General features: G+C 56.7%; 12 protein-coding genes across 12 annotated transcripts; 10 read left to right on the top strand and 2 right to left on the bottom strand.

The window, feature by feature from the left end:
- Positions 1-87: 87 nt before the first annotated feature.
- EX895_000113 (uncharacterized protein) lies at positions 88-917 on the top strand (the record flags this gene model as incomplete). Its single annotated transcript, XM_029880714.1, has 3 exons — positions 88-175; positions 269-609; positions 702-917. The coding sequence occupies 3 exons, from the start codon at positions 88-90 to the stop codon at positions 915-917; spliced, it is 645 nt and encodes a 214-aa protein (XP_029742100.1).
- Positions 918-1420: 503 nt separating this feature from the next.
- EX895_000114 (uncharacterized protein) lies at positions 1421-3220 on the top strand (the record flags this gene model as incomplete). Its single annotated transcript, XM_029880715.1, has 1 exon — positions 1421-3220. One exon carries the CDS (start codon positions 1421-1423, stop codon positions 3218-3220), a length of 1800 nt encoding a protein of 599 aa, XP_029742101.1.
- A 205-nt stretch (positions 3221-3425) lies between these two features.
- EX895_000115 (uncharacterized protein) lies at positions 3426-4136 on the bottom strand (the record flags this gene model as incomplete). The annotated part of the gene is made up of 1 exon (XM_029880716.1): positions 3426-4136. The coding sequence occupies one exon, from the start codon at positions 4134-4136 to the stop codon at positions 3426-3428; it is 711 nt and encodes a 236-aa protein (XP_029742102.1).
- A 420-nt stretch (positions 4137-4556) lies between these two features.
- On the top strand, positions 4557-5339 carry EX895_000116 (uncharacterized protein; the record flags this gene model as incomplete). Its single annotated transcript, XM_029880717.1, has 1 exon — positions 4557-5339. The coding sequence occupies one exon, from the start codon at positions 4557-4559 to the stop codon at positions 5337-5339; it is 783 nt and encodes a 260-aa protein (XP_029742103.1).
- A 1772-nt stretch (positions 5340-7111) lies between these two features.
- EX895_000117 (uncharacterized protein) lies at positions 7112-8197 on the top strand (the record flags this gene model as incomplete). Its single annotated transcript, XM_029880718.1, has 1 exon — positions 7112-8197. One exon carries the CDS (start codon positions 7112-7114, stop codon positions 8195-8197), a length of 1086 nt encoding a protein of 361 aa, XP_029742104.1.
- Positions 8198-8715: 518 nt separating this feature from the next.
- On the top strand, positions 8716-8946 carry EX895_000118 (uncharacterized protein; the record flags this gene model as incomplete). The annotated part of the gene is made up of 1 exon (XM_029880719.1): positions 8716-8946. The coding sequence occupies one exon, from the start codon at positions 8716-8718 to the stop codon at positions 8944-8946; it is 231 nt and encodes a 76-aa protein (XP_029742105.1).
- Positions 8947-10104: 1158 nt separating this feature from the next.
- EX895_000119 (uncharacterized protein) lies at positions 10105-10485 on the top strand (the record flags this gene model as incomplete). Its single annotated transcript, XM_029880720.1, has 1 exon — positions 10105-10485. One exon carries the CDS (start codon positions 10105-10107, stop codon positions 10483-10485), a length of 381 nt encoding a protein of 126 aa, XP_029742106.1.
- Positions 10486-11066: 581 nt separating this feature from the next.
- On the top strand, positions 11067-11804 carry EX895_000120 (uncharacterized protein; the record flags this gene model as incomplete). Its single annotated transcript, XM_029880721.1, has 1 exon — positions 11067-11804. One exon carries the CDS (start codon positions 11067-11069, stop codon positions 11802-11804), a length of 738 nt encoding a protein of 245 aa, XP_029742107.1.
- A 233-nt stretch (positions 11805-12037) lies between these two features.
- Positions 12038-13834, bottom strand: EX895_000121 (uncharacterized protein; the record flags this gene model as incomplete). Its single annotated transcript, XM_029880722.1, has 1 exon — positions 12038-13834. One exon carries the CDS (start codon positions 13832-13834, stop codon positions 12038-12040), a length of 1797 nt encoding a protein of 598 aa, XP_029742108.1.
- A 771-nt stretch (positions 13835-14605) lies between these two features.
- Positions 14606-16174, top strand: EX895_000122 (uncharacterized protein; the record flags this gene model as incomplete). The annotated part of the gene is made up of 1 exon (XM_029880723.1): positions 14606-16174. One exon carries the CDS (start codon positions 14606-14608, stop codon positions 16172-16174), a length of 1569 nt encoding a protein of 522 aa, XP_029742109.1.
- An 834-nt stretch (positions 16175-17008) lies between these two features.
- Positions 17009-19129, top strand: EX895_000123 (uncharacterized protein; the record flags this gene model as incomplete). Its single annotated transcript, XM_029880724.1, has 1 exon — positions 17009-19129. The coding sequence occupies one exon, from the start codon at positions 17009-17011 to the stop codon at positions 19127-19129; it is 2121 nt and encodes a 706-aa protein (XP_029742110.1).
- A 316-nt stretch (positions 19130-19445) lies between these two features.
- EX895_000124 (uncharacterized protein) lies at positions 19446-20200 on the top strand (the record flags this gene model as incomplete). Its single annotated transcript, XM_029880725.1, has 2 exons — positions 19446-19979; positions 20129-20200. 2 exons carry the CDS (start codon positions 19446-19448, stop codon positions 20198-20200), a joined length of 606 nt encoding a protein of 201 aa, XP_029742111.1.
- Positions 20201-20805: the final 605 nt, after the last annotated feature.

Raw genomic sequence — 20805 nt, forward strand, 5'->3', positions numbered from 1 at the left:
ATTCCCCCGAACTGCATCAGTCGCTTCGTGTGGTCCCCTCCGAGCTCGTTCCGCGCCGTAGCAACATCAAGGACCTCAACTTGCACCATGTCGCAATCCAATATCCACGTCGTCTCGCATCCGCTCATCTCGCATCATTTGGCTAATCTGCGCCTTGCTGACACCTCTCCGAAAGGTAGGCTTCCATCGCTCAAACTGCTTCCACTGCCTAGTCACGGATCGCTGACGAGCTTCATCCTTTCTTCTTTGCTTTGATTCATTCTCACAGAGTTCCGCTCGCTGGTCAGCAATATCTCTACGGTGCTATGCATTGAAGCAACACGGACGCTCCCCGTCAAGCAGGTGCAAGGTCAAGGTCCGCTGGCCACCTTCCAGGGTGAACAGCTCTCGGAGCGTATCGGTCTTGTGCCCATTCTTCGTGCCGGTCTGGGTATGACCGAGGCGTGCCTCGAATTGCTGCCCGAAACGACATCTGTTCTGCACATTGGTCTGTTCAGGGAAAAGGTTTCGCTGCAGCCGGTCGAGTACTACAACAAGCTGCCCGTCTCGCCCACCGTCGACCAGGTCATCATCCTCGACCCACTCATCGCTACCGGTGGCACCGCTGTGGTAAGTACACGCAACCCCCGTACCGATGCCAACCGCTCAGAGGAATTCACACACTGATGCTTTGGTGCTTTTTGGCTGGTCTCGAACTGCAGGCGTGTATCCAGATGATCCTCGACTGGGGCGTCCCCGTGGAAAAGATCAAGTTCCTGTGCGTGCTCGCGTCGCAAAAGGGTCTCGAGCATGTCGTCGAGTCGGTGCCCGGTCTCGAGGTTTGGGTGGGCCACATCGATCCTCAATTGAGCGAAAAGGGTCTGATTCTGCCAGGGTTGGGTGACACGGGTGACCGCTTGTTCGACACTCGGACCTAGGCTGCCACTTTCGCTGCATTTGTCGGATGTGATTTCAATGAAATGCTCCTTTTTTACACGAGCATATCCTCAAGGAACGCTTGCGAGACTGCGCTCTGGCTGGTAATGTAAGAAGTCTCGCATAGTCTGTATAGAAGAGTGGTGGTACAGTGAAGATTGAAGGTGTCATTCGCTTAATCAATTCTTTCCCACTTTTCCTGTGGTCGGCAGCATTGCATCCTGGCTTTCCTGCTTTCCCGGTTTCCCATTGGTCGAATGTGGTGGTGGGGCTGAGCGAACCCTGCGGCTAGCTGCCTTGTGACATGTTTCACGCCTCTTCTGATTCGTTTAGACCGTTGGTTGTTCGGCTGTCCAATTTACGACCTTTTTCTGTGACGCTTTTTTCGTTGGAGTTGTCGCTGTCTGAAATAGGATTTTCATTGCTGCTGCTCCTTGCTCCTTTCCTAAGCAACAACCAACACACGTCCTTTCATCAACACGCCTGATCGGTCACTGCGCTCGAGATGCTGTCCATGTTCTCGCGCAGCCGCGCAGCTGCATCCTCGTCGTCAGGGCCAGATGCAGCGCGGATATCACAGGATACCGACGATGCCACGCTCGCCGAATTCAGCCGCATGGCGCACGAGATGGGGGTCGGTGGCACCTACGAACGCAAAGTGGCGCTCATCAACCGCGCCATCAAAGAGGAAATCGGCTTTGGACGCTTCCAGGTCTGGCTCACTTTCCTCGCTGGGTTCGGCTGGTTCGTCGACAACATCTGGTTCCAAGCGCTGTCCATGTCGCTACCTCAGATCAAGCTCGAGTTCACTCCCACACATGTCCAGTTTGCCACCCTCGCACTCTACACGGGCCTGCTCATCGGTGCCACCTTTTGGGGCTTCATGTCGGACGTCATCGGCAGACGGCCAAGTTGGAACATCACGCTGTTCATTTCGGCCGTGTTTGGCATTGCTGTAGGGGGCGCACCCAACTTTGTCGCGTTCGGAGCCTTGTTGGCGTGCTTGGGACTGGGACTGGGCGGCAATCTGCCCGTGGACGGCGCAATGCTCATCGAGTTCATCCCTTCGACACATCAATGGATCCTCACCTTCCTCTCGGTCTTTTGGTGCTTCGGTCAGCTGTTTGCAGCTTTCATTGGATGGGCGTTCATCACCAACTACCGATGCGAGACGGCCGATGCTTGCCCGCGAAGCTCCAACATGGGCTGGAGATATACCTGGTTCCTGCTCGGGGCTGTCACCTTTGTCATGTGGGTGGCTCGCTTCTGGGTGTATCCCATCCCTGAGTCGCCCAAGTTCCTCATTGGCAAAGGAAGGGACGAGGAGGCGCTCGAGGTGATTCGCTTCATCGCGGCTCAGAACGGAAAGAACACAACTCTGACCTTGGAACAGCTCAAAGCGGCGGGCGAAGGTGTCACACTGTCGATCAACACGCTCGATGCCAACGAGAAGAAGCTTGCTCGCGACGACGACGACGAGGCAAAAGTCGGTCTCGGCGCTCCAAAGAAGAAAGAGGGCGACGACGCTGAAGCACACATTCGATCGGCACATGCTGCTGCTACGACAACAACAACAACTACCACCACCGCCGACGCCGCGCCCGTTGCAGCTGTATCGCGTACGCTCAAAGGTCGATTCCTCTCGGCGTCCGATCTGTCGCAACTGCGACGCTCGCTCTCGGACTTTGATGCACGCCACCTCGCTGCGCTCTTTGCGACGCCGCGCATGGCGTGGAACACAACACTCATCTGCTCGTTGTGGGGGTTGATCGGCCTCGCCTATCCATTGTACAACGCGTTCATCGCGCTGTACCTGCAGAACGCCGGAGCGAATCAAGGCGAGACCACACAGGCGGAACAGTACCGCGATCTGGTCATCATCGCCGCGTGCGGCATCCCCGGCTCCTTTGTCGCTGCTGCGCTCGTCGAGCTGCCCTATGCCGGCCGACGCGGGACAATGGCGCTGTTCACGATGCTGACCGGGTTGTTCCTGTTCCTGTTTACAACGGCTCGCACACCGGCGGCTGTGCTCGGCTGGAACTGCGCGACTAGTCTGACGCAGAACGCCATGTACGCTGTGCTCTACGCGATCAGCTACGAGGTGTTCCCGGCGCCGAACAGAGGTACTGGCGATGGGTTGGCCATGTCGGTGCAGAGGGTCTTCGGCGTGATTGCGCCGATTGTGGGCGCGTATGCTGGCAGCGCACCGACCACGCCGATTTACGTCAGTGCGAGCTTCTTCATTGCTGCGGCCGTGCTCATGCTCTTCTTGCCGTATGAGACAAGGGGGAGATCTGCTTTGTAGTGCTCGTACGTCTCAAAGAGGTTGATGCCGTGGAATAATGTCACAGGATGAAGCCTCTGCGCTTGGCAGCAGTGTGTGGTGTGCCGTCTCAACTCAACACACGGTTCGGCGTAGAGCCTCGCGCGAAAGATCGCAGTGAGTTCTTTTATAAAGCAGCTTTGTGACATTCCAACACTATGGAAACAAAGTACTATGGTCAATCAACTTATGCCTTGAGAGCGGCGATGATCTCCTTACCCACGCCAGCGGCGCTGGCCGGGTTCTGGCCCGAGATGAGCACTTTGCCGTCGGTCTTGTCGACGATGACCTTCTCGCCCCAGGGCTGGGTCTTGTCGAACTTGGCACCGCGCTCGATGAGTCTGGTCTCGACGAGCCAGGGAATCGCTTTGGTCAAGCCCGCCTGTTCCTCTTCCTCGTTGGTGAAGGAGGTGACGCTCTTGCCCTTGACGAGGTAGCTGCCATCCGAGAGCTTGACCTCGGTGAACACGGCGGGGGCGTGGCACACAGCGGCGGTGGGCTTGCCAGCCTCATAGAAACTCTTGATGAGCTCCTGGGAAGTCTTGTCGACGGGGAGGTCGAAGCAAGGCCCGTGTCCACCTGGGTAGTAGATGGCGTCGAACTCCGCTACCGCCGAAGAAGGGGAGAACTCGGAGAGAGGCTTGGTGTTGGACACCCACTCCTGCGCCTCCGAGTCATTGAGGAACTTGACGCTGTCCTCGTCGTTCTTGAAGGCTTCCACCGAAGACTGGTCGAGGGGAGCTTTGCCACCCTTGGGCGAGGCGGCGACGAGCGAGTAGCCGGCTTGCTTGAGGAGGTAATACGGGTGGGCGATCTCGGGCAGGTAGTAGCCCGTGGGGTGGTCCGAGCCGATGAGCTGGGTGTGCGAGGTAAAGACGACGAGGATCTTCTTGGACATGATTGCGATGCTGTTTGGGAGGGTTGTCTTTGGCAGGGCGGGATCGAATAGGTGTTTGTTGCTCTGTATATATGTGCTCAGGAGCACACTCGAGTGTGGGGCAGAGAAGGAAGGAGAAGCTTTCATTGGTGCGGCGCACAGACGTGCTTGCGCCATAGGCATTCGAGCGGTCTCCTGGTGATTCCAAGGCCAGTGGCGTGTTTTTAGAAGAAATTTCCTCCACATTCGCAAAATCCGCACCTGAACACGCAAAGGCCGCACATCAGCCAAGTGTGTCATCAGTCATCCATTGCACCACCTGGTGCAGTCATCGTTGACCACTAGTGCCTTCTCGACAGCACCATTACAGCCTGCACGCTGTCCTACACCGCTTCCTGCCCTGCTGCATAGGTTCAACCATTCTGCCTCTGCATCACAACCATGGTTGGGAAAATTCTCGACTTTGAATGCGCCGTCATCACAGGCGGCGCGGGTGGACTGGGCTATGCTATGGCCGAGTACTTTCTCACCCAAAGCAAAAAGGTCATCCTCGTCGGTCGAACCGAGTCCAAGCTGGTGGAAGCATCCAAGAAGCTCTCCAATGCTCCTTTCTACGTGCTCGATACGGGCAACGTGGACGACATTCCTGCATTCACCAAGAAGGTGCTGGCTGAACACCCGGAAGTCGACTGCCTGATCAACAATGCCGGTGTGCAGCGTCCTCTCGAAGTGCAGAACCTTGCACTCGACAAGGTGGACAACGAGATCAACATCAATATCCGCGGTCCCGTCCATCTCGCCACCGCGTTCCTCGACCACCTCAAGACCAAGAAGGTCGGCGTCATTATGAACGTCAGCTCCGTGCTTGGCTTCGTGCCGTACTCTATCATTAACCCTGTGTATAACGCGGCGAAAGCGTTCGTTCACTTCTGGTCCGAAGCGCAGCGTGTGCAGCTCAAGAATACCAACGTGCGCGTTGTCGAGATCGTGCCCCCGAGTGTGGGTACCGATCTGCACAGGGAGCGCGAGAACCCGGACGACAACAAGAAGCATCTCGGCGCCAACTCGCTGACGGTCGAGGAGTTCATGGATGATCTGGTCAAGGGTTTGAAAGCGGACCAGGACGTCATCAGCGCTGGTTCGGGGATCGCGCTTGTCGAGAAGTGGGACAAAGCGTTCCGTGAGCAGTTTGATGCTGCTGCTGCCAAGTACCAGCCCAAGTGAGTGTACGCCTCACCTGTACAATAGCTTTGAGATGGCGCGGGCCCTCGTACATTGCACCATCTGTTCTTTCATAGTTGCAATCGATTGTCGTACCGTCATGTATTGTGGAGTCGTTGTGGCTCGCGAGCATATCGTCAGCACAAGCTGTGGCAACGATGTCCACGCGAGATCGGGCTTTGATCATCAATCAATCGCGATCTATCGACTGAAACAGCCGCCGGCCTAACAAAGTCCGCATCGGGCAAAAAGAAATGCGAACCAAACTTTGCCGCCTTCATGCCGATAAGAATGCCGACGCCTACCAAACTGCGCATGCGTACGATGTCTTTGCAGCGTCAGAGGCCTCAATGCTCTGCAGGTACCAACGCTCGCTTCGTCAACAGAAACAAATTGTAGCTTTTGTTTCAACCTGTGAGAGACACTGCTACTGGAACTGCAGCTTTAAAATAGTATCCTTTCTTGCATGGTCGGAGTGGTTTCGGGGTTTTTTCTGTTTCAACTGAAACAGCGATGGGCCTGTCGGTCGAGTCCCACGTTTACGCATAACCTGAAAGGTCCCCGTTCTGTTAGAAACGAAAAACAAAAAGAAAATCTGTTCGCTACGTCGCAAGTGGAATGTCAATATAGCCGACCTGCATTCCCACTGCTCGACTCAAATTTGACTCAACGTGGATGCTTGGACACAGAGGCTGCATGCACGGCAGCTGCATCTCCTCGATTGTGTCGAATGGCAAAGGCAAGAGAAAGGCGATCGATTCGGATCTGCATGTACTATGCCGACGTAATGGGATTGCGACCACCCAATCAAGCAAGTCGCATTTGGACACAGCCAAGCGCCGCGGCTGTTGCAGAAGCGTGCAGCATAAGTGCTCAATCACCAGCAATTCGGGATGGAAGCTGTCTCACTTCTCGAATCATTGCAAACTCGTTATGACGGACTAGCTGCCTTGCACTGTGAAGACTGTCGACAGGCGGCCTTGTTCTTGTTCTAGAAGGGGAAGCCTTCCTGTAACCGCAAGGGTCGTTAGTTTCCCGAGCAGAGGGGGGAAAAAGTTCGAAACCGAACCAAGGACCTCGCCCTTGGCTCCCCGCTCCTCTCAACGTTAGCTGCTGCTGCTACCCCTCCTCCTCATCGACAACACTCATGCCTGGCTCTCCTTCTCGCACTGCTGTGGTCCCTCCGTCCTGATCCCCGCTTGTCCTTGCTTGCTAGCTCGCTCGTTCGCTTTCTATCCTCTTCGTTCCTGCGCCGCCTGCTTCTAGCGCCTTTTGTTTCGCTCGTGCTTCTCATTTGCATCATTCGCATTCTGATCCCGAACCGTCCGCACCAACCGACCGCCGCAGCTACTTGCCATCGGTTCCTTCGCTATCTTCAGCTTCACCGACGGCACATTGATACTTCCGCCGCCTTCACCAGCCGTTGCCTCGAAAGCCGACTCCGTTAGCATCGGCCAAACAATTTTTTGCGGCCTCCTCCGACAACCTCACCAGTCTGCCGTTCGGCCATCTCGCTTCTGCTTTTGGTCCACCCATCCGCTCCTCCAACGACAAGTGCTCTTCATTAGCGTTCCTGACCTGCAGTCTGTCCACGAGCCTTGACTTGCTTGTTCTCTGCATTCAAAACAAACTCAGACTCGTCACAAAAAAATTATTCTTTCTTTCAGCATCCGACGCTAGGAACTTCATATAAGGATCAAGGATTAGTCCATCTGCCACCCACCCACCATATCCTATTGACTCCCTTTCCGTCAGACAACCACCTCTCCCACAAAATGGCAGACGCAGAAGTTCAGTGTACCGGCCCCGCCGACAACTACCATGGCTCCGTCGGTCTGCGCGTCGGCGCCATCTTCATCATTTGGGCCTCGTCCACGGTCGTGACCCTCTTCCCTGTCCTGACACGTCGTGTGCCACGTCTCGCGATCCACCGCGAAGTCTTCGACTTTGCCAAATACTTTGGCTCCGGTGTCATCATCGCAACTGCCTTTATCCACCTCCTCGCAGCTGCTGCGAGTGACGAGGAACTCGGTTCGACATGCCTCAACAGCAACTTCCAGAATTACCCCTTCGCCTTTGCTTTTGCCATGATCGCCCTGTTCGCCGTCTTTGTAGTCGAAGTCCTGGCTTTCCGCGTTGGTAGCGACTACGCCCAGAAGCTCGCCTACGACCCTCACGCTGGCGGCCACCACCATGCCATGGAGCACGGCGGCAACCCCAACCACACAAGCGAACAGCCCTCTAACAGCGTAGTCAAGTCGGTTTCGTCTGATGATATCGAAAACCCTGCTGCAATCCAAGCTGGCGGCTCGGCTGCCGAGGGCAAGATCGTCGCCGATTCGGATTCCGCTGCCACTACTCTCGCCCTTTCTACACAAGCATCCGAGATCCTCGGTGTCATGATCCTCGAGTTCGGCGTCGTGTTCCACTCGGTCATCATCGGCATCACGCTCGGCACCACCGCAGACTTCACCGTCCTCTTCATTGTCATCATCTTCCACCAGATGTTCGAGGGTCTCGGTCTCGGTTCCCGTCTCGCTTTCCTTCCTCTCGCCATGAATTCCTGGATCCCGACAGTCGGTGCTGTCATCTACGGCCTTGTCACTCCCATCGGTCTCGCTATCGGTCTTGGCCTACGTCACTCGTACAACGGCGACTCGACCACGGCTGCCTACGTCACGGGTATCTTTGACTCGGTCTCGGCTGGTATTTTGCTGTACACCGGTACCGTTGAGCTGCTTGCGCACGAGTTCATCTTCAGCGACAAGATGCGCACTGCTCCTCTCAAGAAGGTCATCATCAGCATTGTCGAAATGCTTATCGGCGCTGGTATCATGGCGCTGCTTGGTAAATGGGCTTAAGCGCTTCCGCCTCTCAACTGGATACCTCTTCTTCGTTTCGTCTCTGTGGAACATGGTCCTGGACGTCGCCACCTTGTTAGGATTTACCCCGAAGCACATAGAGCATAGTGTTGCTGTGCCGCTTTCATTAGTCTTCTAATTGTACTTGCATTGTACCTGAACCTGAATGTTCCCGAAGCTTTCCGGAGGCTACTGTGACGTTGAAAAAGTGTGATTGTACGAAACACTGCTTTGACAACCTGCGGCGCAACCTTGTCCGACAAACACTTTTGACAGCCGCTGAACATTGGCGTGGCTTAGCTCTGAGTCTGATCCGCATCCTTGCCATCAACCCACACCAATTTCCGCTCTTCCCGTTGTAGTGCCGCCATCCATCACGCCACGAGTACCTTGCTTCTTATCCTACCCAAGAGCAACAGGAACAAAGAAATCGTCAATCACGTCTACCAAGCATCCTCCTACTGCTGCACCTGCAGCTGCGCCCTCCACGACCAAACCCTAAGAAATGCAGCCCCAACATGGCTACGGCCAAGAGCACGAAGCCCCCCTTTGTTCCGAAAGAGGAGAACTCCCCCTCGACCTCCTCGAGCCCCTCCGCACCCGCTTCTCCCAGCTCGCCAGGCGCAACTTCGACCCGAAAACTCACCCCAGCTCTCAAACGCGCCGCCATCGCCCCCAGGCTTCGCAGCATGAGCGTCAAGAAGATCGGCGACTTGCTCAACATCAACTACAAGATCATCTGGAACTAACTTGACAAGACCACCAAGAACACCGGCAGGCTAGGCCTGGCTGACGGGCCACCCTCTGCAGACAGGTCTGAGGACGATAAGAAGGAGGCTGCACTCTCGCTCAAGCTCATCGGTTGCCGGCCAAGCAGATCGCTGATGCTCTGGACATGAACTACCAGACGGTTTGGACAAGCGGCAGAAGACGGCTGGCCTGTCCCCTGTCACTCACGATCCCGACATGTGAATAGCAAGGGCGGTAATGGATATCGTTCTGTTCCGCTCGAAGTGGTGCCTTTCCGCACATCTCAGCAGCAGAGTCCGCACGACTCATCAAATTTCGACAATAACCGCAACGATCAGACAAGCAATGTCTCGCAGACGTGGCTTTTTCTGCCCCTTCGTCCACGACGGCTGCATCATAGTTCCTCACGCGCAAGTCCTAACACGTTCTATCCCACTTCCGCAGCATCAGGCACCAACGTGCAAAAAAAGCAGGTCCAACACCCCAGTCCCATTGGCATCGGTCTCCTGCATCGAGTCCGAGGTCTCTCACACCTCCATACCGTCTGTTCGTGTATCAACACGTCGAGCCATCTGGCAGCATGCCAAGCAGTCGTTGGGTGGCATATGGCAATGTTGAGGTCTTTCCGCACTCGCCCTGCGGATGCGGAAGCGCATAGCACTTTGTGCGGAAGTAAGCAGTGCCAGAAAGTGCGGATTAGGTCCAGTCGCCAAACGTCGTTTGAGCTGGACTTTCGCTGTGCACGTACGGCGAGCAAAGCGACAGAGCGCAGAGTATAAAGCTTAGACCTCTTTGATGCCCCTCTTCCCTCTCCCTCCATCGATATCCGCTTCAATCACTTTCTCCTCCCACGCTTCAAGCTTCCTTTCCATTCCGTATCTTGGTCTGGTCTGGATTTCACTGGACTCACCCCTCCCCCAGATTAAGCAGCACCCTTCTCTCGCTCATCTTCGGCGACATTGTAGATCTCGTCTACTTCTTTGCCACGTCCTTGCCGGTGATGGCATTTTTCCACCGGTAGCTCTCTCTTCCACACGATCAAGAGCTCTGCTCCCGCTAAGCCCGTTCTGATTACCGACACCCTCGTCGTCTCGTCTCCTTCCGGTGGCACACCCGCAACTTACACCATCCCCAGAACCACTGCCTCGCCCGACAACATGGCTCCCGTCAAGCGCGAAGTGAAACACAAGGTCGAGCACGAGGTCAAGTATCAGCCCAAGCTCGAAGCCAAGGACGAACGAGCCGACTCTAGCACTCCTCCCGCCAGCCCCGTTCCTTCTGTTACTATCGCGACCACCAATAAGCCTACCTACAGAATGTCCGACAAGGAACGCGAGATCATCGTGAGGCTGGTGCTCGACGGCAAGAGACAAACGGATATTGCCGAGATGCTCGGCATCAAGGTCTGCACCGTTCGCAAGTTCCTGGAGCGCAAGAAGCAGAAGGCGATGAATGCTATGGATCCGGAGGTGGTCCAGCTCCTTGCCCGAGTACCTTCTCCCAAGAAGCGTCCTGTTCCTGCTAAGCGCGACAAGTAGTTTTCCGCTTTCCACGAAAGACGCGGTCTTCCCGCACCTGTTTCGAATGTTCCGCTCTTCTTCTGTTTCGCACTGAACTGCAACGTATTGTGAAATCGTTCAACCGTTCTTGTGAACCTTTCGACGACAGTGATTGCAGATCTGTTGCGGTGTGTGCTCCATCAAATATTAGGATCTCAGAACAGGTAACCGCAATCGTGTGAGTCATAGCGAAAGCAAATGCGGAAGCTGAAGCGTGAGCTTGTGATTGCTCTTCCGCACTTTCTGTAACTTGTTCCGCTCTTGGCGCAGGTTGTACTGCGAAGAATGTAAAGCTTTCGAAGATAGATAAACTCACGACTCTCGCCTCCCATTTCTTTCACTTTCCGCGTCCTCCGACCTTCTACAACATCGAGTTTCAACTCCACACTTCTCCACCTTTTGCCTTCGTCCTCGTACGTCTCCTCTGTCTACACTCGCCTCGTACTGCAAAGACTTCTAGCTAATCAGTAGCTTCCACCGCACAGTCTCCCTCTGTCGTACAACACCTTCCTCCTCATCAGCACTCCCCCACCACCATCAGCGGCCCCTAACTATCCAGCATGATGTCGTCTGCCCTTTCCGCACAATTCTCCACCCAGCCTACTCCCGACGATAGCTTTGACGACGGTAGCGTGCCTAAGTTCACCGACCGCGAGGGCACCATCGAGACCGATGATCGGCACAGCTCCGACGACACCTTTCAGTCGGACGTGATTGATCTGCTCTCGGACACCGAGACATCCATCGACGATGACGACGATGACGACGAATTCACGATCACAGAGGTCAAGCCCACCTTGCTCGCCTTGACCACCCTGCGGCCTCTCGGCATCGACATCAAGCCCAACCTGAAACTGCTACAAACTTCACAGTACGACGAGCAGAAACGGGAACTCGCTCAGCCCCCTCGCACCAACATCCGCAAAGGCAGAACCCTGGTCCGCATGACCGAAGCGCAGGAAACCGAGATCGTCACTCTCTACGATGCCGGTTGGAGCCAGAGTCGAATTGCGGCGCGTCTGGGACGCCCTCCGCAGACGATCCAGAGCTTCCTTCGTCGTCGCAGGCTCCGCCTCAGCGCTTTCGTATCGACGCTCCATGGTTCGGCTTCGGGCCAGCACGCCGGACAGGGTCGCTGGCCTCTGCACCAGCACCGGCAACAGCGACAGGGGAACGCTCCTCCTCAACACACTACGCCACTTACCATGATGGACGCGCCACAGTCTATGTTGAAGGACGATCCGGGTTACGATGATGTCAAGCCCAACAACCGCTCTCAAAAAGAAGAGCCATTCTAGATGGACGATCGTACTTGATGCTGCGGAAACGCGACGTTGTTCATCCATACGCGTACGTCCCGCACCACACTTTCGATACGCGATCGACATCCCGCACTCTTCTCAAGACCTCACGATCCATTCCGCACGTCCGCATATTCTGCTTCCGCACAAGAAGCACGAATATAGTCATGCACGACCACCAAGATTGCACTACAAAACAAAAAGCAGAAGAGTCCTTCAAAAGCCGCCGCTCACGTCGCCCATGCCGCTCTGGCCCTATCCTTCCTCCACAACACGTGCGCGCCCCTCCTCGGCCCCAGCAAATACCCTCTATCCAGTTCGATCCGAATCGGCGTGGTCCTCTTGTCACCACCATACTGCGCCTCACCAAAGACCTTCTTCAGCCTGCGCACCGCATTCGGCCATGCAGATACCCTGATCTCCTTCAACGCCTTTCCCAGTCTCTCATCTCCTGCGGGCCACCGCGTCAACAGATGCAAGGCGTCGATAAAGTCTTGCATGTCGCTTTCCAGCTGGAAGACGTCGCCGTCGCCAGTACCACGCTGAATGTCGGCTTCGGCAGCACGTTCCTCGGCCGAACTCTCGTCATCTCCTTCGTTGTCAAACGTCGGAAGCTGCGTCGGCAACCATGTATCTTGCATCTGAAACGCCGGCCCGCGACGCCTGGTCACCAAGCGCAACTCCAATTTCTCTAGCAACGGCAGTGCCACGCGCAACTCTCTAGCGGTAGCCGCGTCCATTCCGAACACCAGCAGCTCGAGCTCGCGCAAGTCCTCAAACGTCGGCAGGCTGAGGTACGGAATTGTCGTAAGCTCCGTGCACAGCCTCGTGGGCTGCGGGCCCTTCTCGAGCCTGGCGATCGTACCCGTATGCAGCGCGCCCATGCTGAACAGATCCAAACTCAGCTCCTGCAACCCCGGACTGGCAAGCAGCATCTGTTCAATACCCACCGACAAAGGCCCGTGATCCGCGAGCGCCGAAGGACAGTAGCCCGAAGCATCGAACCCTGAACTGCCAATCTGAAGTTTTCGCACGAATCTGCCGAGTGCCGGGTTGTGCAGCGCGAGTGTGACGCGAAACGATCGGAAGGCAGCCGGTGTGTGCAGTGAGACGCTGTGGTAGAGTCGGGGGATGATGAGGTTGTAGTAACGACGAGAAAGAAGCAGGATGTTGGTTGGGCAGGATCGTGGCTCGTGTGGCGAGAGGCTGGGACAGGCGGCGAGGAGGAGGATATATGAGATGAGCTCCTCGGGCAGCTGGCAGAAGACGCTTTGGCCTGTCATTGTAGTTGACAGCGCATGAGGTGGTGACGGATAGGGTTTCTCGGTTGACGCGAAGGACGATGACAATCTTCTGTCCGTCGTACTGAGAGTGTACACAGCAGTAGTGGCAGGTGGCTTGTCGTGTGGGCCGGGAGCACGGAGCCAACCTGCAGTCCAGCGAGCAAAGTTCTTGAGCCGGTGTCCGATGCGCGTGTCTAGCGCTTCGTATGTGAGCACGTTGACTAGACTCGAGATCTCCGGGTACACGGGCACCTCGATCCGCCTCTGTGGATCCGTGACCGCAATCCAATCCCTCCTCTGTGCTGCACTTAGCAGGTTCGTCCCCGTGCTAGCCGTCGTGCTGGCACCAGAACTACCTCTTGCCGAGTAGTCCGTCGCTGATGGAACCCTTTCAAGCCCTTGCACAGGTCTATGCAGAAACGGCCTCAGCACTCTGCTCTGCGCTGTACCACCACTGCTACCGCTTTCGGGCAAGTTGGTTCCGCCGATGCCTCCGCCGTTCCAGTGCGTGCTCGGCACGATCGGTGCACCAGACGGCCACGTCGTCGAGCCGAGAAGCAGCAAATTCGCGTGGGACGCAGCAGACCGAGACGCCAGCTTCGCCTGCAGCCGAGCACCGAAACGGTCGCACAGCTGCTCAAAGAAGTTGCGAACGCCCAAGTAGATGAGGCGCGAGATGATAAAGGCAGCGACCGCGTCGAGAAGCAGGTAGGACGCTGAGAAGAAGAGCACGGGACACCACATTCGTGCGGTCAAGCGAAGAGGATGGACGAGCCTTGCGAGGAGAGAGATGAAGCTGCGAGCGATCGCGTTGGTGTTAGTTCGAATGAGTATAATGGCGGTGCTTTCCATTCTGGTCCGCAAAAAATTATGGTAAATGGGAGTGTGCCGAGCAGCTCTGGCTAACCACTTGGCGATCAGGATCGTTTACATAGTAGGGCTGAAACCGAGACTGCTGGCGTTTGAGACCGAAGAGAGGGAGATGAGGTGGTGGGCGGAGATAGGAAGCGAGGAAAGAGGTGGCAGTTGGCTGGCGGGAGGCAAAGCGATGAAGCTGGTTGCGAAGCTGGTGAGCCATCACCGACCCTGCATGAAGCGTTTCGGCGGTACCCTCCGCGCTTTCTGCAAGCTGCCGGGTAGTGCCGCCACCTTCTCCCATATTTAGGAGGCCGATATGCTGCAAGTCTGTTTCGTGAATTTTCACCAAATCATCATTGTGAGATCGAGATGCTTGGCACAAATCTGGTTTTTGGTTTTCCCTCTCTCTGTCGGCTCGTCCGATCCGTGGTTGAACCCTTGCTTCTGTATGTGGGAACTGGCTTTGTTCGGCATCAAGCCCGCGGAAGATCGTGTCTCCGATTACAGTGGCCGACAGCTGAGTCGAAAACGTTATGGATACCTGTCATCCTTGTCCATCCATCGTTGCATTCTTCCATCGTTGTCCTTCACATACTGTAGCTTTCTCACCGAGCGTCGAGGATGCGGGTCTCTTCACCGTCACTGTTACGTAGCACAATGAAGTCACCCACAACGCTGCCGCTTCTCGTGAGCGGCGTTGCGTTGCTCGCATCGTTCCCTTCGGTGCAGGCGCACGGTCACCACTCGCATGGCCCTGCTGACAACTCGATACCCATCGACAGCATCCTCTGGATCCATATCGGCATCCAGACTTTCGCGTGGTTTTTCCTCTTTCCTCTCGCGATGGTGCTCGGCATGGTGCGACATCGACTCCACGTCCCTGTCGCCACCACCTCGCTCGCACTCACCGTGGGCGGCTACTTTCTTGGACACGGACACGGCGGCCGCTCGTTCCCACACACTGCTCATGGCACCATGGCTTCGCTCCTCATCTTTTACCTCGCAGCCCAAACGTTTCTGGGTGTCTACCTCAAACTCCACCTGCAATGGCGACCCGAGAAATGGATCCGACCCACGCTCGTCACCGTGCACGGCATCCTGGGCAAGAGCTTCCCCATCGTCGGCTGGGTGCAGATGGTCTTTGGGATTTCGACGCTGCAGTCGTGGTGCTTTGGGGGCCATCTCGGTCAGTGCCTGGCGCACTACATCATGGGCTCTGCGTTCCAAGCCTACGCCGCAATTCTGGTGATCATGATGAAAGCGGGCGGCGACTGGCTGCAGCGACGCGGCCAAAGTCAGGAATGGTTTGATTCGTGGGTCATCATGCTCTGGGGCATCGTCAACACGTTCACGGAGCACCATGGCGGACCATGGACGCACAAGGACCTACAGCATACGCTCATGGGCGTGCTCTGGTGGGCCGGCGGTGCGGTGGGCATCTGGCTCAGCCGCGGGGGCAGACGCAACGTCTTCCCGTCGATCATCATCATCTTGACCGGCTGGGCAATGAGTGCGCACTCGCAGGCGCTTATGATCTCGACCATGGTGCACTCGCTCTTCGGATACGCTCTCATGGGTGCGGGCATCACACGCATGATCGAGGTCTGCTTTGTGCTGCAAGACCGTCCAACAGGCGCGACTGCCGAATCACCAAACGCTGCTGTCGGCAGCAACGAAGCGGTCAACGGCAGCTGGTACCCCATTCGAGCATTCCAGTATCTCCCGCCGTATCTGCTGGTGGCATCAGGCGTGCTCTTCATGTCGGCAACCGACGAGGAGCTGCGCTGGGCCGATGCGCAAGGTGTCGACCACGCAACGTGGGGTCTGATCGACTTCAGCGCATCGATGCTGGTGTTTTTGTGGATCAACGTGCTCGTTGATCTGTACGTGGGGTATGGTGGGCGATACGGTGCTGCGCTCAAGAACGCAAACCAGGCAAGAGGCGCGGATAGGGAGGCTCAGCAAAGCACGTCGCTCTACTCACGGCTCAGTGTGGGTAACGGCGCCGAGACGACGCGTGCAGGGAGAGTGGAGCATCTCGAGCTGAACGGGTTGAGTAGGAAACATCATGAGCACGAGGGGTCGGATGACGAAGGCGAAGCTAACCATGTGCTGTTTGACGAGGAGGATGAAGATCCGTTTGAGGAGAAGGAGCGCGATGACTACGAGAGCAGCGCCAGTGGCAGTGGCAGCGGAAGCGGTGGACGCAGTCAGAATCATCTTTGAAGTGCGTATTCTTCGGTCCGCTCGTTGTTTGCTGTATCGTCTCCATCACATGTATTGTACCTTTCCGTTGCTTATTGACACTCTGACTCTAATGTGCTAGAGCAAGGCGCTTGAAGAGCATCAGGAATATCGAATCGGGGAAAAAGAGTTGATTAGATAGCGTATCGGGTGCGCTTGACGCTAGAATCGAAAACGTGCTGTGTCTTGCTCGAGAGTGCGTCTGTGCGTGACTGTGGCCGTTTTCGCACGGCCGTCGCCTCAACGTCATTTCTCCCACTGCCGAAGCGAACGGAAAATCGAAAGCATGGAAAGAGAAGCAAAAAAGGCAAGGCCAATCTCTGCAACAGATTGGGCCAATGAACGCTGCTCACTCACGCAAAACCCTTTTTTGGGCCACACGCAAGACAGAGACACGTTCGAGAGGCGTGGGGGCGATTGCAAAGCGACATCTGTGTCTTTCAACAGACAGACCATCGCCCGCTTTCTGGTCGACCCTCCTTCCATCATCAAGACCGTCACTCATTTGACGCCAACGGAACACGTTAGAGACAACTTTCTCACAACGCGCATAGTGCACAGTCCAGGCCTTGTCACCGCTGACTCGGCCATCAACGAAGGGCTTCACCGCAAGAGGTATCGCAGGCCTGCACGATCACCCTGACTGGCTCGATTCGGACCCCACCGTTCCGTCATCCATAGACGTACATCAGGAATACTCGTATCTGACGGTTTTCTCGCATCTAACCAGATTGCATCGCTCATCACGAGCAGCTCTTTCGCTGTGAACGCAGATCAGGTCAAACCACTAGCACCGACTAGCGCTTCTCTGCTAACATGGCAGCACCATCGTCTAGAATGTCGGGCAGCGGCAGCAGCGTCGCCAGCTCGACAGCACCAGCCTCCACCCTCCCCGCGCCAACACAAAGCCCGCACCATCACCACCATCACCACCACCACCATCATCATCACCATGCTCACCATATCACCGACCCGGCGCGACGCAAAAAGAAGCATCTGCCTGCCCAGCTAGCCCAGCTGCAGATCGAAAACGAAGATGACGACGCCAACAACTTCATTTCGTCGTCTCGCGATGCGTCCGAAGAGGATAACGATGATCAAGAGGAGACGTTTGACGACGATGCCTCCATCGCCTCGCTCCGTCAACATCAGCATGGGCTCAGCTCCAGCTCGCTCTCCAACGTGCCCATCTCTTCGTCACTATCGTCCATCCCACCCAACGACAGAGATCAGGCCCTCATCGACTCGGCAGCCCTCCATCAGCCTTCGAAATTGCAGCATCAGCTCAAGCCCTCCACCTTGGCAGATGACAGGACCCCTGCCAGTGCTAGCCCTCCTCATATCGCAGCAGCGTCAGTGGGTGTGCCTCTGACAGCGGGCGCTGTTGGTCAGAGAACAGCTCACCCCGCAGTCCAGCACGGTTTTGTGTCGCCGCCTTCCGCGCAGCAGCAATCGTCTACAGCAACAGATCGCAGGAAGGATGCTTCTTCGGATGACGACGAGCGATACGTTCGTCTTTCCGTGGGTGCGACGCTTGCTAATGCCAGCGCAGCCCTTTCCAGCAGCTCGTCCGCCGAGCTTTTGCCCAAAGCTGTCGCTGCACAGAGGCAGGCTGGTGCAGCAGAGGCTCCCTTGGCGACAAAGTCGACCAAGGCCGGTGCCAGCCTCAACCTTGGCTCGCTTCCGCCCCCTGTTGTTGGCGGCGTCAGTGCCGCCTCGCAGCCATTGTCCACCGTCAAGCCGCAGACCAAAGCCACCGATCCGTTCTCGCCCGCTGGTAGCGGTTCAGGCCTATCCAGTGCGCTGACTGGTGCCGCCGCTGCCTCTACGCCCAGAGCGCAACAAGCAAGTGATGCTGCACCTGCACCAGCTTTGGACCCTTCCGTGCTCGGACAGCCTGTTGCTTCGGGTGCCTCACCCGCTGCTTCCAAGCGCAAGCCTTCGAACTCGCACCATGCTTCGCACGCCGCAGCTCGCCGAGCTGAGCTCAAAGAGGGAGCCGATGGTGAGGCGGGCAACCTCACCGACGGAGGCACGCCGTACGATGGTGATGTTGAGTACGCTGCTCGCACGCCTGTTTCCGTTCAGATTGGAGCTGGCTCCGGCGCATCTGCCGCCTCATTAGCACCCCCTCAGCGCGAAGTGTCCGGCAAAGTGACATCCGCGTCAAACCTTGCTTCCGCCAAAAGCACCGCTCTAGGCCCCGTCCGCTCGCGCAGCTACATCCAGACGATGAAGAGTCGCCACGCCGACTGCCATCCGCAGGGCGACGATTTCGAAGAGGGCGGGTTCCAGCCGTCGTCGATCCCTTCCGCCGACGAGATCCAAACCTGGGTGCACCAGGCCATCTTCAACCCGGACCCGCGACGCGACTACTCGATCAACCCGCCTCCCAAGCGGTACGACAGCGAAGGGCGCGAACGGCCCATCCGCATCTACGCCGACGGCGTCTACGACCTGTTCCACTACGCGCACGCCCTGCAGCTGCGCCAGGCCAAGCTGTCGTTCCCGTCGGTACACCTAATCGTCGGCGTGGTGAGCAGCTACTCGTGCGGCAAGCATAAGAACAAGCCGGTGCTGACGAGTCAGGAGCGCTACGAGTGCGTGCGCAACTGCCGGTGGGTCGACGAGGTGCTGGAGGATGCGCCGTGGGTGGTGGACCAGAATCTGATCGACACGTTGGAGATCGACTACATTGCGCACGACGATCTGCCGTACTCAGGGATCGGGATGGAAGACATTTATGCGTTTGTCAAGAGGCAGGGTAGGTTCTTGCCGACCAGAAGGACCGATGGCGTGTCGACGTCCGAGTTGCTGGGCAGGATCGTTGAGGTGTATAGGGAGGGCAGCTTGGACGGCAAGCTCGTCAAGATCGGGCTGGAGGACTTGACCTCGACGCATGCGACGCACCCGACGCACAGTAACGACGCGGCATAGTCGCGATGCTTCGTTCGAGCGTGTTGATGGCAAATCACACCTCGTTTGTCTTGAATTGATTTCCGTGGTACACTCTGGTCTCTGCATGCTTGTGTCTTTCTGTGTTTGTGCATTGATACTTGAGGCGAGCTTGAGGTGGTTGTGTCGAGAATTGAGCCTGAAACGCGCTTTTTCCGAATTCCGCGTTGTAGAAGCGGGAAAGGCCGAGAAAGGGTGGAGGCATCAAAGCTTTCAAGTGCCATCCTCATGACGCACCACCAGCATCTCGACACAGCGCACTGACATCGGATTGCCAGTCAACATCCTCGACCGCACAATGTACCAACCGACCCGCGGCGGTGCTCGAGGCGGAGCAGCCGAATTTAGCTGGGACAAGGTCAAAGAGTCCAAAGATCGCGAGTTCTACCTCGGCAACTCGGTCGCTGCTCCCACCGGGCGCTGGCAGGACGGCCGCGACATCAACTGGTACAACAAGGACAAGAACGCCTCTTCATCCTCTTCCAGCGCGGCCGACGAGAGGAGAGAGGAGCTGCGGAAGATCAAGGAGGCCGAGACCGCTGCGCTGTATGCAAAGCTGGGGCGTCCTCCGCCGCCACCGGGGGCCGAAGCAGGGGTCGGGGACAGACTTGCGAGTGGTTCGAGCGGGGGAGTGAGGAGGGAGGCGACGGGGGCGAACAGTGCACCGCTGGATGCGAGTAAGTCCAAGTGGGGTCGAGGAGAAGAGGAGCAGGAGGTGTCGGAAGCGGACAAGAAGCTTGCCAGGAAGTTTGCACGGGACGAGGTGAGGAGACGCCGTACCGCAGAGGGCGAGGATGGCAGCCGAACGGGGACGAACGATGCAGGGGACGAAGTAAGGAGACGGCATACGAGCAGACAACGCGACAGTGAGGCGGAAGACGACCGGCACCGCCGCCATCGTCATCACCACCGTCACAGCTCGAGTCGATACAGAGACGACGATACCAACGATAAGGAATCGAGACGGCATCGCCACCACAGGAGCAGAAGAGACAGTCGCAGCAGAAGCAGGTCACCGGACTCGTCGAGTCGACATCGGCACAGGCATCGTGACGAAGACCATCACAGAGATTCTGCATCGAAGAGAGAAAGGGGCCCTCGAGATGAACATGGCAGACATGGTCCCTCTTCACATCACCAGCGTGGTGGCGACGACGTTCATCGCTCTCCACGTCCCCAGCATGGTGAAGATTGTGATCACGCTCCTCGCTCTCGATCGCATCATGACCGTTGACCAAAGTTGGTGCTGCGATACCCCTTACGAGCCGCTTTCGCCTTGGTTCCAACGACAAAGAGGCCGTCGTTCGGGATGTCATTCCGTGTCGCCCCCGCATTCAGCGCCATGACTCTCAACGATGTACTAGAGAAATTTAATCATACCACTGCTAGGAAGAGGGTTGGGATTGCAGTGAGCACCACGAAGAGCATGCTGCCTTGCCTATCGAGTGCCTATCCAGTGAAAGTGGGCGAGAGAACGCGTTGGAATGCCGAGACGCGCTCTGTACAATGCGAATTTTTTGATTTTTGGTGTTGCTCGTTTTACGACTGAGCCCTCCACACGATCAGGACCAGAAGACCCTTGACCATGAAACCATCACAGCGTCCTCCTGCAACAGACCATCGAAGCTCTAGCTCTTGTGAGCAACAACCACAGACTA

The sequence above is a fragment of the Sporisorium graminicola genome, chromosome SGRAM_1, assembly GCF_005498985.1.
Source record: "Sporisorium graminicola strain CBS 10092 chromosome SGRAM_1, whole genome shotgun sequence".
In the NCBI taxonomy this organism is placed as follows: domain Eukaryota; kingdom Fungi; phylum Basidiomycota; class Ustilaginomycetes; order Ustilaginales; family Ustilaginaceae; genus Sporisorium; species Sporisorium graminicola.